The sequence below is a fragment of the Chelonia mydas genome, chromosome 6 (assembly GCF_015237465.2).
Source record: "Chelonia mydas isolate rCheMyd1 chromosome 6, rCheMyd1.pri.v2, whole genome shotgun sequence".
NCBI lineage: Eukaryota > Metazoa > Chordata > Testudines > Cheloniidae > Chelonia > Chelonia mydas.
Genome location: NC_051246.2, coordinates 71341670 through 71358914, shown reverse-complemented (window position 1 = coordinate 71358914; position 17245 = coordinate 71341670). Strand labels below are relative to the sequence as shown.

The following is a 17245-nucleotide window of genomic DNA, read 5'->3' as shown; positions in this document are numbered from 1 at the left end:
TCTTTCTAGGAGGACATCCTTCTCCCCACCCCCAACAAAACTCCACTACAAGAGCCCTCAAACTGTGAATACTCAGCCATTATTTTCAATAATTGGTAGGAGAGTCTGCACTATTCTAATGCAGTCAAGAACATTAGGCTTGGCAAGGTGAAATTCAGAGGTTGGGAGCACATGGGAGGGTATTTCAGATAAACATCTTCCAGATGATGATTCACTCACTCTCAGGAAGATGATTCAGACATGGCATGACATTTTCTTTCCAAGATAAGGAAGATTCAGTACTAGCAGGGGAAGTCAGTGGCTCCTTCCCATGTAAGGAATACGGAAACAGAGAAGTCCCCTGGAAACCATACACGGACAATTAATGGGACTCCCACACCTTGAATTAGTGACATTCCAGTCACCCCTATGAAATACCGCCAGGATTCTTGCCACACAGAAAGGGATGGTCTCTGGTTCAGATGGAAGGAGATGGAGAACTGACACTATGCTGGGGAATATTTAATACTCACTTTGAGCTCCTTCCCCCTCTTCTTCTGCAGAATGAACCTGCAATAGCAGCAGATAGTAGCAGAATGTCGGAGTTACCTTGTTAACAGCTGTGATGATCTCCTCATTAGCCAGAATCTCAGCCTCAAAGACCTGATGTTTCTGCAGCAGCTTCATTTTGTCCTGCAGGTTGCTGTGGTCTCGGATGGAAGGGTCCTCCAGCTTTTGCATGCGCTCATTGATCCAATCCTCTGCCTGCAACCAAGGGGAGCAGCAGAATTAACATGACACCCAGAAGCTGTCTCTCCTCTCCCAATCTCAGAGCCTCCTCCCAAGGCACAATGTGGTTCTGTGAAATGGCACGTGCCTGGAGGAGGCAGATTTCCAATAACTGGTAATAACAACAGTGACTTTCTGATTTCGGAACTGTCCAGCTGAAAGGGAGTGAAAATAATTCTATCAAATGATAAGGGGAAAATATTGACAATAGCTTGGATACTATTGTTAGTGTATCTCAAGTTATAAGTGAGTTTAGATGCAAACCTATGGTGACTCTTGCTCATTCATACAGATCTAACATGTTGGTCATGTTTGAGGCCAGAGAGGAATTTTATCCCAAGATTACTGCCAAGGATTTTTCCCCCTCTCCTGGATCACTGGGCAATGATCTTTCAACAAAATTGAGAGAGCATGCCACACAGAACCTATTTCCTGGTATTGTGGGGTGTGCACTTGTTCTTTTCCATCTGCTTCTCTACCTCTATCAAAGAGCTGATCTCCTAGAAATCCTTGCTTCCCTTTATGAGCCTCTGAATGATTACATTTTAGTTGTGTATGGTGGGGTACATTTTCAGCATGGTAAATGGTGATTTAGCTTGATTACTTCATGTAACACAATGTCAGGATTCCCCTCTTGTCCATTCTGTTAGCAAGTGTTGGAACATGTGGGGACCTGCAGGATAATTACTGTTAACTCACTGGGGCCCTTGCAGCTAATTAGAGTCCACCCTGAATATAAGGGAGGTAGGAAGAGTGTTCTGGAAAAGGGAGCTAGGTGTGGGATGGGTACTCCCTCAAGGAAGTAAAATCAGAAGCAGATAGGTCTAGGAAGAAGGCAACCTGGGAGTTGATAAACTGTCTGCTCAGGCTGAGGCTGGGGGTACATGTAATATTATTTTGGAATAATCTTTATTGTCAATACTCCAGACAGCAGGGGGATGGTCACATATTTTGGTTCGTTCTTTGTTTGGAGCTGGATGGGGACTCCGTTAGCTCCCATCACATTAATGACAGCTAGCTGTTCTGGTGATTAGCGCATGGGGCTGAGAGCTAGGAATAGAACCCAGGAGTCCTCCTATCTCTGCCACTGACCTGCTTTGTTACCTTGGTGCAGTCACTTAACAGCTCTGTGCCTCAGTTTCCTCATCTGTTAAATGGGGATATTTACCTATTCCAAACAGGTGTTATGAAGTTTAATGAATTAATATGAACCAGTTAGAAATCTTCAAGTCAAAGGCACTATAGAAGTGCCAAGTATTATTAATATTAATGGCACCTGTGCTACTAAGTCCTTTAACAGTACTTAGGAGTGTTACCTCAGCATGGTTTAAACACATGAAAGAGGATTTTTTTTCCAGTTCTACCAGTTAAGTGTGAAAGATACCCTACGTTCTCCAACATGCAGGCATGGTGTGCACACCTTTAGTTATTTTCTGAGCCCTCCCCCTCTTTATTTTGGGCAGGTGTTGAGAGCCTGTTCATCAGTATACATTTCACATTTAACTGTGAATCTCTTCACAGTCACTGTTTTCTGTTATAATTGGACGTAAGAGTCACCAAATGAGTAACTGTACCAGTTTATTTCTGTAACCTGGGTCCTTCTCATCTCATCCCCCTTGTGTGTGTGACATCCTCAACTGTTGGTCAAGTCTGTCATCTAGATTGCAAGGGGAAGGTCCTGTTTTCTGTGAAGTGCTTGCTGCACACTTGTGGCTGCTAGAAATTAAACAAGTAATAAACAAGATCAGCAGCTCTTTCTGAAGAGCTAATTATGGTCATGTCTCTCTTAAAATCTGTCTCCTTCAGGGATTTAAATGCAGCCTGTTAGAATAAAACAGGCAATAGGATCTACTTCAGTTTTTCACAAGTAACAAAAAAGTATGCCAAGTTTCAGTTCGTAGCACTGAAAGAAATGTCTTCTTTCCATCATGCCTTTGAGAACTGGAAACTTGACACATATCATGACCGATGCTGTATTCCTCAAGCCACTGACATACAGTAAAATTTTGGCTCCACAAGGACAGCAAATTGAGATCATTTTTGTGTGCCTCAAAACACATCATCAGTTGCCTTTGGGGGACTGCACTGACTGTATATGGGACTCAGAAGTTGGGTGTTTTTCCTTGTTAATTACCAGTTTGAATCCGTCTTTCAGCCACTGAAATACTGTACACAGAAACAGCCCTCATCTGTTTTTTCCTTCCACAAGCTGTTTTTTTCCCTCCCGTAAGCTCATGTAGGGATTCAAAAAATAAACTTGGTATCAAGGTTGTCAAGGGCAGCAAACTGTCATCTGTGACTTTCATTACTAATGCACTCCCTGCTCACAAGCTAAGGCCTTCTCCCATTACGCAGACGCACGTTAACACTCAAAGGACTCTTAACTGTCTCTCTTCTTTTTAAAAGGAGAGTCTTATCTGAACAGTGAGACTGGGCAGTCAATAGATCTTTTCTGGTAACTCACCATAGGGTCTCTTTCACACTTTCTAATATTAAACCCAGGGCATGGTGACACTATCTTTAACAGGTTTCAGAGTAGCAGCCATGTTAGTCTGAATTCGCGAAAAGAAAAGGAGTACTAGTGGCACCTTAGAGACTAACCAATTTATTTGAGCATAAGCTTTCGTGAGCTACAGCTCACTTCATTGGACGCATCATTGAAGCTTATGCTCAAATAAATTGGTTAGTCTCTAAGGTGCCACAAGTACTCCTTATCTTTAACAGGGTCACTGCCACACTCTACTGGCAGACCAGATACAATTTTGTTAAAATCCCATTTAACAACCATTTCTGTAGCTTTCCTCCTATCATTCTATCAAGTGACTTAGACAGTCCCCAGGCTTCAGTAGAAAGGAGCAGTCAGCAGGATCTAGATAATGAGCAGGACGTTCAGGGTACATAGCAAAGCTGACCTATTTTCCCAGGATCTCTCCAGGAAGTGGGTTTTGACAGGGATGATGAGTGAAATCCTGGCTTCATCGAGGTGAGTGGCAAAACTCCCATTAGGACCTGGGTTTCACCCAGTGTAGGGAGATGGGAACAGCCTGATTTCTGGTGGGCGCTGGTTGGTTTTTTAAATTCTATCCAGCCTCCATTTATTTTTGAACGTATTTGTGCTCAGAACTCAGGGTGAGCACACTTGGCAAAATACATTATTAAGCACAGTACTTAGCATTTATATAGTGCTGCACGAATTCCAGGCACTTTATAAATATTAATGAATTAATCCTCCCAACGCCTCTGTGAGGTAGATGGATAAGCATGTTATTCCCTTTACAGATGGAGAAAGAGAGAGAAAAGTGAAGTGACTCGGCCAAGGCCACATGATGAGTGAATTGGCAGAGCCAGGATCAAAAGTCAGGACCTCCTGACTTTCAGCCTTGTGATCATTCCCTCAAACTAAAGTAAATACATTCCTAATCAGCAGCTTCCCTTTTTTCTCAGATGATTAAGGATGTGATGCACAGTTTGTGACAGTACGGAAGCATACTGGAGACCTCACAACCACTGGATGCTCAAATAGCTACGGTAGCAAAAAATACCCACCACCAATTGCAGCAGAAGACTGTGCCCCATTTTGTGATCCACTTGCGGGTTCTCCAGACTTCAGGATTGCAATTCCTGTCTAGAAATGAAGTCACGTACCCTGAAAATGCTCAGGCTGCTGCATTTTGCACCAGCTGATCTTAAACAGACCATATGACTCCAATACTCTGCCTTCTGTACCATCTTCCCAATAAACAGAGAATCCAGTTCTCTCTCCTGATATTCAAAGCTCTCCATGTGATTAGCCTGAGTTATCTGAGAGTTTGCTTCTCCCCCATGGCTATAACTTCTACCTTCCACTGGAACAATGATTCTATTAACCAACGGGGATAGCTTTTGACTACAGGAGATAGGATTTTCACAGGAACTGGACCTAGACTGTGGAACTTACTCTCACAAGAAATAAGAATAATTGCTGTTGGCACACAATGAATAACCACTGTGTTGGTACACAGGGCCAGATCCTGCTCTAAGATATACATGTGTGTCAGTCAGGGGAGCAGGGAGAGCTTCTTTCCACAGGACAAGAGCGGAGAAGGATTATAATTTAATACTCAGGGGGCACTGAGGGGTAGACATATTCCTAAACCAGCTGGTGGACTGCATCCACAACTAGCATTGCCAACCCCCCATCCAGGCAGCAGGTTTGTGGCCATCTGCCTCATTAACCTGGGATACCCTATGCCTTTTGAAAATAGCAGCAGTGTGCAATTCGCCATTCATTCCCTCAGCCCAGCCCATGGACTCCTGCTCTGCCAGGAGTATTTGTGGGGCAGAGGATGCATCAAGCCAGAATTCCAGCTACCATGCTCACTACTGACCAGGTCAGGATTTGGCTCGTTACTTATTGACAAATACAAGGATAGCGTTTGGCTATTTAATAGGGTCTTGCTAGAATACATTTTAAAAAGAGGATGGGCTTTGAAAAAGTTTTTTCTGACCGTGAATTCAAACACTGCCAAGGAAGAGGGAGCTGCTGACATACTGAACTGCTTAGTGTTAGGGGGGAGGGATGCCCGCACAGGCTGTTTGTACAAATGGAATCTTCAATACTGTTTTAAAAAACTCCTGTCTGTAATATAAAGAATAAAGTGCAGGTTGTGGGCAGCAGCTATTCAGCTGGCGTTTGCTTTTGGTAACAGTCTGGGCTTGAAATATGTCAGCTTAGCGCAGGGCAGCGATTGGGGTGACTGAACCTCCCCGCTTTTTCTTTCCACTGCCGAAGAGTGTTTCAAGGGAGACCACAACAGGTGCATCTGCAAAGCCAATAACAGCGTGTGCAAATGCCCCCGTCAGCTCCCGTGTGTGTGATGTTTGTGCCAGCATGACGGATGCTGGCACATTTTTCAGGCACGCACATTGGGCTGCCCTTTGGAAATGTGACCTGGGATGTCTTCCCAACCGTGATGTCAGCAGCAGCAGCAACAACTCTATTACAAGGCTAAGTCCAGAACAGGAGAAACAAATAGAATCGGAATCGTTTTACAAAGATGGTCCTAAAGCAGCTAAAGAGCTGCTCTAACTTATGACACTGGCATGAGTTCCTAAGTGACCTTACACCAGTGGAGGATAGGCATAGCTCTACTTGGCTTCACCATGCTCTCTCCCTTCCCACATCCGTCCCACCTAGGAATGCCCGTTTCTTCCTTCTATGCCAGAGAGAAGGGAGCAAGGGGCACAGAAGGCAATTATTTCACCTTTGCCACTTTTACCCTAGTGAAGAGTTCCCCTGTGTTCAAAGTGGCTGTAAATGGATAAGAGAATCCAACCTTAGAAACCATGTCATAATCATGGTGCAATAACAACCACCTTTATTAAAAGAATTTCCTCTTCAGATGTTTAGAAACACAGGTGTTGCTATACCTGTATAGACCTTTGATCAAGCTAGTCTCTTGCAGTGGCCAGTGCCTGATGTTTCAGAGGGATGTAATTCCCCCCTCCTGCCATAAATCATTCTTACTGTAATGATAGTAGGAATTTTGAAGTAGGAACCAAAGTTACCCATAGTGTTGTACGGGGAATCATTGTACGTAGTGAGCCTTATCAGCAGAAGCACATTGCACTTGGAGCCAGGCAGGCAAGCTAGCAGCACCTATCTGTACAGATCTCAGCAACAAATAAAGTGTTTACTGTACTTAAAAAGTCTTTTCTTATATTATAATAGCAAGTTGGCAGCAGCTATTACATGGTGTCAGAAAACACTAGAAGTAAGAAAAGAGTAGAAGAAAACTGAAAAGAAACGGACCAACTAAAGCCTCCAGGAAAGTTAGCGTTTGAAGAAAATGGAGAAAGTGGAAGGAAGGATTAGAGCTGGACATCATTGCAAGTGGCATGGACAAAAACAATGAACGGCTGCAAACAGCATTATTTCCTCCTGCGGCACATGAAGAAAACAGAGGTGTATTTAATACTTTTCAATGTAATGATGTAGCAGATAAAGAAACAAAAACCAGATCATACAGAATATGTTTAAGGCATACTGTGCACCGCAAAGAAATATGTATGGGAGTCACAGTTTTTTCACCAGAAATCAGATGATGGGAAAGTATAGAGCAAGATGTAACTGATTTAAAACTGGCAGTACAATTGTAGAGAACTGTGAGAGTCACTCATTAAAGACTGCGTCATGTGTGAGGTTGCATCAGTTCAAGCTAGGTTGTTGTGGGACAGTAATTTAATCCTTGAATGTGCTGTGGACATATGACATGCAGATGAAATGACTGCAAAACAACTGAAAGGCCTAGATGAACTGGAGAAACACCTTTAGTAAGCACTCAGACACGCAGTCATGAACTGGAGTGGTGTCCTGCAACTAATAAAAGCCTGCAATCAAGAGAAGTGAAAAGAGCAATCAGAGAGGCAACTAAAGGTTGTTATAAATGCAGCCATAGTCATGCCATAAGGTAGCCTCCTACACATGAGCAAGAATGAGGAAGATTTGGCAAATGCAATCATATTGCGAAAAAGTGCAATTCTGGAAGGCAAAAGTACCAGGGCCAGGGCCGGCTCTAGGCACCAGCAAAACAAGCAGGTACTTGGGGCGGCACATTTCTAGGGGCGGCATTCCGGCGCCAGCCATGCAGCCCCTAGAAATGTGCCCCAGCTCGCCTCTGCCTGCTCCCCTGAGCGTGCCGCCGCCGCTCCGCTTCTCCCCCCTCCCTCCCAGGCTTGCCGCGCGGCAAACAGCTGTTTCGCTCAGCAAGTCTGGGAGGGAGCAGCGGAGCGGCGGCACGCTTGTGGGAGGTGGTGGTGGTGCAGCAGAGGCGAGCTGGGGCGGGGAGTGGTTCCTCTACCTCCCCATCCTCGCTCACCTCCTCTCCACCCGCTCCCCTGAACGTGCTGCCTCTCCCTCGCCTGAGAGGGAGGCGGGAGAAGCGGAGCGGTGGAAAGTGATGAGGGGGGAAAGTGATGTCTATAGAAGATACAGAAAGGATTTGACGAACACTAAAAGAACTGTGCAAGAGGGGAATGAAAATAGGGGACAAACAGAAACTGTGTCAACATTCAACTCAAATACAAGCAACACCAGCTCAGTTTGCTGAAGCTACTGAGACTCAGGTGGTCAGTTCGAAGAGAAAGAAGTGGGTCACTGATAATCCTGCCACTACCTCAAGGCAGAGTGATAAGAAAACCTATTCGATACATTGGATACAGAGGCTAATTGTTCTAGACTCTTAAGGATTCAGATTATGGATGCTAAATTAAGTAGGCACAGTTAAATAAAAAAACTGAAATGTAGTTAAATTGTATGCATTTTTTAAAAGGGTGGAAATGTAATGATAGTAGGAATTTTATGGATAATTTTGGTTCTTACTCTAGTATTGTATGGAGGGAATCATTATGCAGTTAGCCTTATCGGCAGACGCACATTGCTTGCGCTTGGAGCCCTGCTGACAGCCTATCTGGACAGTTCTTAGCAATGAGTTAAGTGTTTACGGTTACATAAAGTCTTGAGTATCTTTCCTTATGTTATAATGGCAAGTTGGCCATAGCTATTACACCTACCTCTGCGAGGTTCTGGTAGAAGAGCATGAGAAGGAGTGTGGTTTGCAGTTTCTCCCTTCTACTCTGAGACAGATCTTTGATCCAATTCCTCCTCTCAAGTACAGAGTTCAGTTTGTGCTGGATCTTTATCCCCTCCAACCCACCATCCTTCTGCAGTCTCTTTGCCTGTTCCTGAAGAGATGTCACCTGTTAAGGGAACAAAACTGAAATCACAGCTGTGTCTCTTAACACGTGGAAGAATATGACAGAAACAGTTTCCTTTCTCTGTCGCCTTCTTACCATACCTAAAAAGATGGCCCCTTCTGGAAGAACTGAGAAAGGCAGGAAAAAGCTAAAATAACATTGTAATACATCTGTGGCCACCTAGGATTTCCCATTTGCCACTATGCCGCACATCATGGCCACTTTGACCTACACAACCGCTATATGGGTTAAAGGAGAATCTCCATTAGTTGACAGCAGCTTAGGAACTTTTATACACAGCTGAGCAGTTCTGCTTCTATCCCATAGAGGACAGGGGAAAACACACACACACACACACACACACACAACATTTCATTACTAGTTTTGCAGACACACACACAGTATATATTTACATAATCCTTGCCCCATGGTGTTCTGTGCTAACTAATCTATATTCTTGCTCTAAAATTTTGTTTTTGAGGAAGGAATAGGAACATTTGCTATTAGCAGCACATAGTAAAGAACTCATTCTAGATTTCCTCTGGTAAGTCTCAGTATTCCAATCTTTGGGCAATTTTCTTACAGATAATAAGACTCTACAGCCAGGATAAAACCATGGACTATTTATTGCTTTCCTTCCACTTCTCAGCCTTCTTATTTCACTAGACTTCATTAAGACTTTCCTGCCTTCCCAGTATTCTCTATTTGGCTTAAGCATATCAGCCCAACCAACAAGTCTATGCTTTGCCCATAAGACAAGACTTCTCCTCTGTACTTGATACAGTATTCTTCATTTTACCTTTTCATCCTGAGAAGTCAGAATCTTCTCAAAAGCCTCGTGTTTCCTGATCAGCCGCTCCACTTCATCTACCGAGTTTCCCAGGTCACTGGTTTTCAAATAAATCTACCAACAAAAGTTGAATTAGTTTCTAGCCAACTTTGCTGTAAGTGAAAATTGGGTGAATCTGATGCATTTTAGCATGAGACATTAACACCAGCACTGGCAGTGTGCTCCAGAAAGGACCAGGCATTAAACAATTAATGGAGGAAGGAGAGACATTGCAGAGGAAAAACATACCAGGATAAAAGGGTAGAGCTGCACATTTCTGGGCAAAGTGGAGGTGTGTTGAGAGAAAGGTTTGAGAAAGCTTGTATATCACTTGCATAATTCAAGCTAGTACTATCACTCACTGCTCGAGAGTGTGTTGGAAGAGCCAAGGATGCGGACGATACATTAGTAGAGCTAACTGAAGAATAGGGAAATGTGAGTGTGGAGGATAGTTGCACAGCACCTGCCTGCAATGTGTTTGGCTCCAGCCAATGTTTTGTTGCCTCAGAGAGACCCTAGACTGGAATAGCAGGGACAGCTTTTGGAGAACCGAGCTCTGCACTAGTCACTTCAGAAATTGTTTGTATGTTTGCTAAATATGCCACATGCATCCCCAGAGTGCTGAGCTGTATTTCACGTTATCCTGGTTTTAGGGAAATCAATTGCACAAATAGGTGTCTCCCATACCTTCTGTAACTAATGCATTTTTTTCCCCAAATGCAAAATAAACACACTTAATCAATTCCCCTTGAGGGGAAAAAACCCTTCTTCTGCAGGAAGCTTGTAACTTGCTGCATTTCCTTGGAATGAATTGCTCTTTAGTTCATTCTCCTTTTTACTGTGTGAAAAAGGCAGGACAAAAACTTTAATGGATTAGATGGCTATGGTAAGGCTTGGTCAGGGATTAGGGTCAGGCTTGGTACTCAGTGGGGTAGCCACTGGACAAACATATGGCTGCACAGACAGTTTCTAGTTTTGCATAGAGGGAAGAGAAGTCTGAGACCCAGGTATAATTTAAAGGAATTAAGAGGAGGGAAAAAATAAAACACAATCAGAGAAACAACAGGAAGATCAACGCTCCTGGAAGAAGCCCCACCAGGAATATTGGCAAATTGGTATCGCACAATATATATGTGCATGGGAGAAATGATATTGTCCAGAAAGAGTTCTCACAATTTGCAAAAGATTGCAATTCAGTCACATCTCAATGTGTAATAGATACCAGGGCAAAGATATTCTTACACAGCTACACTGGAAAACCAATGGTGAAACCACTTGTCTGGCCAGAAATATCAATCAATCTTCCTGTCCCACCCAGTAGCTTCTAGAGGAGAGGCTTACCTGACATACTTTACATACAGTGTCAGCCAGACCTCATGCTGAGGCTGGAAGCTCTGGATACAGTTGGATCAACTGACTGAAATCAAGTCCTGCACTCATCTTCCAATTCATTTTTTGGAAGTGACTTGAGATAAATATTTTGCATACACAGACAAGTGTACAGGGAAGTATTTAGCCCAATCTAGATTTATCAGCTGGGCTGCATTAATCCACTTGTGAGTATGAGAAGACAGGTTAAAAAATATCCCCACAACTAAATTTTAGTGGAGGGGGACCACCCTAGACCAAGCCTAGGCTCTTAAGAAGTCTGCCTCAGAAAGTGTTGGGTTGGATAAAGGGATGGATCATCATCAAAGCCTATTTCATATTAAAACTAATCACACTTTAAAGCAAACATTGTTGTCCCTCATACCCTGGCTCCTCTATCTAACCTACAGTTCAGGGGTGCAGAATAAAGGTGCTAAGACTTTTGTTTGTTTTAATGTTCTTCTTTGGTTGGGCCTTGCGGAGAAAAACTTCACCCATTGCACTTTTGATCGGTCTCCTGTACAGCCAAATAGCCACCCTAGTCCTTGTACAACTGACACCCCATAGTTACCACCAGACTTAGTTACCTTGGAAAAAATACCTTCAGCCTAAATCTATTAGTCCTGGACTCTGAGCAACTCCTCATCCCACTACAGTCCCCTTTTCTTCCATCTGAAACTGCATTTCTTGCATACTGTGTCTCCGCTGCAGAAGCTGCTTTAAAGGCATATCACATCCTTTGCCATGTTTTATGGCTTAGCTACAATCTCAGGAAGGAAAAATCCACCTGAGAAATGGAAACGTGTCACATTAGACATAGTTGTCAGAATCTGTACAGCTTTCCACAGGTGCACTTCCAGGCCTGTTTATGTGACTATTTTCCAGTGGCATCTGTAGCAGATTCTAGGGCACATGGAGGAGTGGGCAGCCATCCACCTCCCCACTACTGCATCTGTGGTGGGCAAAGGAGGAGAGAGTTGAAAAGGGAGAGTTGGGTCATCATCAACTTCCCCCTACTAAAGCCACTGGTGACATCTGACAGAATGAGGGTGGGGAGAGTGAGCTGTTGCTATTGGAGAGTTTTGTGACTTGCTCCTGCTTCCATGGTGGTTTCTATGGATGTGGAATATAGAGCACTGAAAACCTGAGGCAAGTCCCATTGCACACAATGGAAGAAGTCCCAGTGACTTCACTGGGCCTTGAACGAAGCTTCACAGAGCAGTGCATCTAACTCTGTGCTGATACAAAGAGAGTCAGCACAGAAGCCTCCAGTATTGTAGGAGTGGTACCATTAGTGATGATGTGGTTGGAAGAAAGCAACACCAACAGCGCAAAGCACCCTGCTGAAGGAGTGTGTGTGTGGTGAGAAACTGTCCTTTCCTCATTTAAACTGAACACTAGATGAGACTTTAAGAATGAGGAGAACTGCAGCACTTTGCCATTAAAGCATTTGTTGTAACAATCTGAAAGCAGAATGGAAACTGGCTCTCAGACTCTGACATAGGCCCTTTGCCAGTAAAGTCTTTCTTTTCCTTTTCTTTTCTTTCTTTCTTTTTTTTTTTTGGCAATAGGGAGCTGCCTGTGAGAGGTCCCCAAACTCCTATTTTTAATGAGAAATGTTAATTTAAAATACAATGAACTGTATTGTTTTCCCCAGGTAACTAGCCAGGGCCCCACATTGCATACAAGGGGCATAAGCTTTCTTTCAGGTTTGTTTAAGTGTTTTTGTTCTGAATCACCTCTGCCAAATTCTTAGAGACCAAAAAAAAAAAAAAAAAGCCACAGATTAAAACATTCGCTATAAAACAGCCTCCCTTTTCAAATGAAAATTTGCAAAGACTCCTAAAAAGCCACAGAGTGGACCTAGCCCTTCTGAGATTTAAAATGGAAATTTAACAAACAGCCAAGTTGTTAAAAATGCAAAGTGCTGAAACAAACTGAGATTTTCATTCGGTTTCAAATGGAGTTTCACTATCCCTGAGTTCATTGTAAATGGATGTAACTATATTGTCATTATGACAGTGAAGTCCACACCATAGGTCAGTAGAGTGCTAAACTCAGAGTTATATTGGTCCATAATGTCAAAATAAATTCCTATTTTAAACTAAAAGGCACAACATACGCACTCACCTGGCAGACCAGATCAGCTATTTGAGAAAACCCAAAGGAAACATTCTGGTTATTAGCATAACTATGCTCTCTGGGCACTACAACCTTAAGTTCACCAGCTCATCACACAGACCTGTCGGTGGTTGTTGCAGCTCAGAGAAAAGTTTGTCTTTCAAGAAATATTTTTTCCCAGAACAAGAATTATTGTAACTCAGCACTTGACTGAATCTTTCAACCACTCACTTCCTGAGCTGCTTCTCTTCACAGTCTGACCAGCTCCAAGTATTCTACCCAGCACATCACACATCTTGGAACCGATGCAATTGTTCCACACATGGAACTCCAGTTGGAGGCTCTGGGAGTTCTAAGTGTGGCCAGTGGCAGGAATAGGCCAGTTGCTAACAGTTTTAGGCTCCTGAAAAACCTCAAAGCTGATAGGGAAGTTCTCTGCTAGTGTAGTGGGGAGCAACTGCAGGGGTCAACCTGGTCTAAAGTCTGATGAAAAAGTACACTAAAACCAAAAATTTAAAGGAGAAAAACAAGATTACATTTTTCTTAGCAGAAGTAAATAAAGCACTTAATACAATTTATATTTCAGAATTATTTGTTTACTATGCTGTATTGAGTAGAAGGTACAATTACAGTATGATACGTCTTTATTTTAAGTTGAATAAGACACAAAATGTTTGTAAAAATATATACATATGTCTCACATACTAAAGTCACTCTGCTTGTGGCCTCATGTCTCACAATGCACTTGAGGTGCGTTTATATTACATACATTTATGGGTGCTCTTCCCCATCCTTCCATTTATATGTTATTTCTTACATATATGAATATAAATACATGACATGGCCCTTGACTGAAATACACATGGGAAGCGCACAGAACTCAGTCAATATTCAGTTTCTAGTATTGCTATAATGAAAAAAACCTACCCCATAAGTGATAGGTTTAAAAACAGAATCCTAATACTTTTACAATATCAACATTAAAATGTTTACTTATGATACCTTTTGCTTGAAAACTTATACTAAATTCCCCTTCAACTCCCCCAGGCTTCATTAGTAGAGACACTGTGAAGATGTCCAGATTTTAGAGAGACAAAATTCCCTTCTTTCCTCCAAGAGAGGGTGGTCTCTCCCTCTCGCGCGCGCATGCTCTCATAAAAGTAGTTTCTTTCTATGCACTTAACCATATTAATTTTACAAACCAAGGGGTACTTATTAAAAGTTAAAGCGAAAGGAATTATCCATTTAGAAATAAAGCACAACTTGACAACTTAGCAAATAAAAAATTGTGATACAGGAAAATCTAAGAGAATAGACTGACGGTATCTACAGGTTCCCACAGTGACTGGCAAAGAGAAAAACCAATTCTTGGCTAAGGGGTTTGATCCTGAAAGGGACTGAGCATTTAAATACATGCATACATTTAAGCACACAAGTAACTCCATTGACACTGGTGGGACTATTCACATATTTAAAGGTTAGCATGTGATTTGCAGGATCAGATCACAATGCTCAGCATCTTGCAGGATCGAGCTCAATTGTGGCCATAATGACAACAAAACAAAAATGGCACAGACAAGTCTACTCCAATAGATAAGTCATCTCTAGGTAATAGGAGCACACCAGGAGGAAAACAAGGAGGAATCCACATGGCTTAGGTAACCAAGGTCTGTTTGCAAATGTTCCTAGAATGGAATGGAAATCTTTACCACTCTCCTCCCAGCTCCAAAGGAGGCAATGTTCACAGCGATAGATGGACACCATGCACCCCTGCCGGCTCTGTGTGGCACATTTGCAGTGCGGGCTGGTATGTTTGTTAAGAGGGTGTCAGGATCTACGGTTCCTACAGTGCATGCATCCTGGGAAGGCCTTGAACCAGATGTTGCCCAATGTTGTTGTGAAGAGAGCAATTCTGGACAGCAAACTGGATTCACTGATAGAGAGAGGCCAGTCCCAATCCCAACGGGGTGAAGGGGTGGGCCAGGTGCATCCGGATCATGTGATTTGATAAAGATGGTGGGTGCTGGACTTTTTCTGAATTCTCTTACCACGTGGATAGGCACAGTAGTCCAAGGGGTGGCAAGTATTAAGGTTATTTTGGAAATCTTGTGGTGAGCTGGCGTTAGCCTTTCACATGGAGTCTTCCCAAATGCTGTCTCAGATGAAGGGTTGTTTTGAAAGATGATCAGATTGGGATCTAAATCAGTGTTGGGGACCTCACTTCCACAAACAGAACTTTCTCTTCTAGTCAGCACAGCTGGTGACAGCCATATTTCTCTGGAGACTGTTTGCTGGGGAAGGCCAGGGCATTCGGCAGAGGAAGTCACATGAAATCTTGTAATCTGAAGACCTGGAGACCCAGGTGAGGCAAAATCTTGTTTAGATACCTGGGATCCTGTTGGGAGACCAGCAGATGTACCAGACATCTTCTCCAGTTGTGGCACTAGAAGACTGGAATGAGCATGGTTGCTCATTTGAGTATCAGTTCTAAAAGGCTTTATTGCCAAGCTGCAGGTTGAAATGTAGAGCTTCACTGAAGCATGGAGGTCTGGAATTGGAACACTGCATTGACTGTAGCCACGTTGGGGTGGGGCTGAGCTACAAGATGCCAGTGTTGCATGAATCCTTTTGCTATGGAGTGGTGAAACAGTTGGAATGGCAGACAGAGCAACATCTAGACGTGATGTCCAGCTTGGTGGGACTTTTGAGGAAGAAGCAGCAGAAGGCAAAGACATTGAAAGCTTCATGGGATCATTTTTATCAGTGGAAGAGTGACAGGCACTTTGATCTCCTACTGAGCATTGCTTACAAGATGTGGGTGTGGACCAAATGCCAAAACTCCCATATCCACTGCCCCGAGAGTCTCTGCGAAGATTGGAACATGTAGATGCCATGTCAGAAGGATTAATGCACGGGTTATCTTTCCTGAAATCTTTCTGCCTATTTGTCTGAGCCAGGATGACATCCAACCTTGAACAGTAAACCCCAGAAGACATGTTGCTTGGAGTACTCTCTGTTGCTGATTGCCCAGATGGAAGATACCACGCTGAGGATGGCATCTTCTGGAAAGGCCGCCCCTGCACAGCTGATTCAAAGGTTGGTGGTGGGGTCACTCTACTGGAAGACAGCATCACTTCCACAGTGGAAACATAGATTGGTGCAGATGAGGTCTTGCAGTGATGATCTCTGCATGACATCCTGCAGCTCAGTCCTAAACTGTGCAAAACCAAAGCAATAGAAACTTGCCTTTCCCTCTATTTTTACAATAAACTCCTAATCCTTGTTCCTTTGGCACTGGAAATTTCCATTCTTCCTCTGATGTGAAGGAGTGAGAGGTTAATAAACATTCCTCGGGAAAAAAAAAAAGGATAAACTAAAGTATCCACATTCGAAATAAAAAGCTCTATTCCTCTAACGCTACCACCATCACCACCTATCCCGTCTGCAAAACGATATGAGCATGTGATGATCTGAAAGATAAATCATCAAGTATGAGTCTCTGCTCTCTGACAGGGAGACTGCAGACAGAGGAGGAGTGAGCCAAGAATGCTCGCCAGAGACAGACCGTGAATTTGCCGTTATGTCGTCTGTGAAAAAACCCAAAGTAGCTAACCTAAGCAAAGCATCTGTTGCCTTGAAATGGTTGGGAGAGAGCAGAGCATATAGAGGTCTACTTCTGTTAAAAAACAAAGCAAGTTTATTCTCTTTTCATCTGTCTCAGACGCTGCTGTCTGCACTCAGAATGGCAAGATCTCTGTTCACAGGTCTTAGGAGAATTTCCTACAACTGTTCCAAGCAATGGCACAACAGAATTCAGCAATAAAAAAAGATATCTGTTTGCCTAATTTCCTCCACATGTGCTCTGTTTTCTTTAGCACAGAATGATCCTAGACTAAACCCTGCTGAAATCCTTCGAAGGTTTAAGCAACTTGGATGTAACATAAGATGCTGGCACGAAGTCAAACATGTCACACTGGCACGGAGAACGAATGAGAAAGCAGTTCTAGTTTAAAACACTGTGGGCTGCTTACCTTTTTCCTTGCCCTATTCCTTGCTGCTGGAAGAGACTTTGTTCAAGGTATATGCAGCATGTTCTGTGTACGTAAACAACCCACAACAGGGATCTGACTGAAGCAACTATGTTAAAGAGACGCATGCACATTCTCCAGACACGTGGCTACAAAAAGACACAGCTAAGTAATGCCACCCACCCACCCACCCACAAAATGTCAGAAAGGAGGGAAAAGAGTTGTGAAATGTCTGCCTGCCTGACGGGGATCCTTTTTAAACAGGTGTTCACTTCAGTCTGTTCCAAGACCAGCAAATGGCAAAATCCTCCCTGTGAAAGTGATTTGAAAGTCCACAACTGAAGCCTCAGGGGCAAACGAGGGAATAAAATCTTGTTACAAAATTAGAGACAAAACA

General features: G+C 43.2%; 1 protein-coding gene across 1 annotated transcript in view; it reads right to left on the bottom strand.

Annotated features, from left to right (window-relative positions):
• Nucleotides 1-17245, bottom strand: part of SPTBN5 (spectrin beta, non-erythrocytic 5) — a 138226-nt gene that overhangs the window by 54215 nt on the left and 66766 nt on the right. The window contains exons 34-36 of the mRNA XM_043549388.1: nt 9302-9406; nt 8320-8505; nt 589-744 (exon numbers count right to left, since the gene is read on the bottom strand). Coding sequence (XP_043405323.1) covers nt 589-744; nt 8320-8505; nt 9302-9406 — 447 coding nt within the window. The remainder of the gene's footprint in view (nt 1-588; nt 745-8319; nt 8506-9301; nt 9407-17245) is intronic.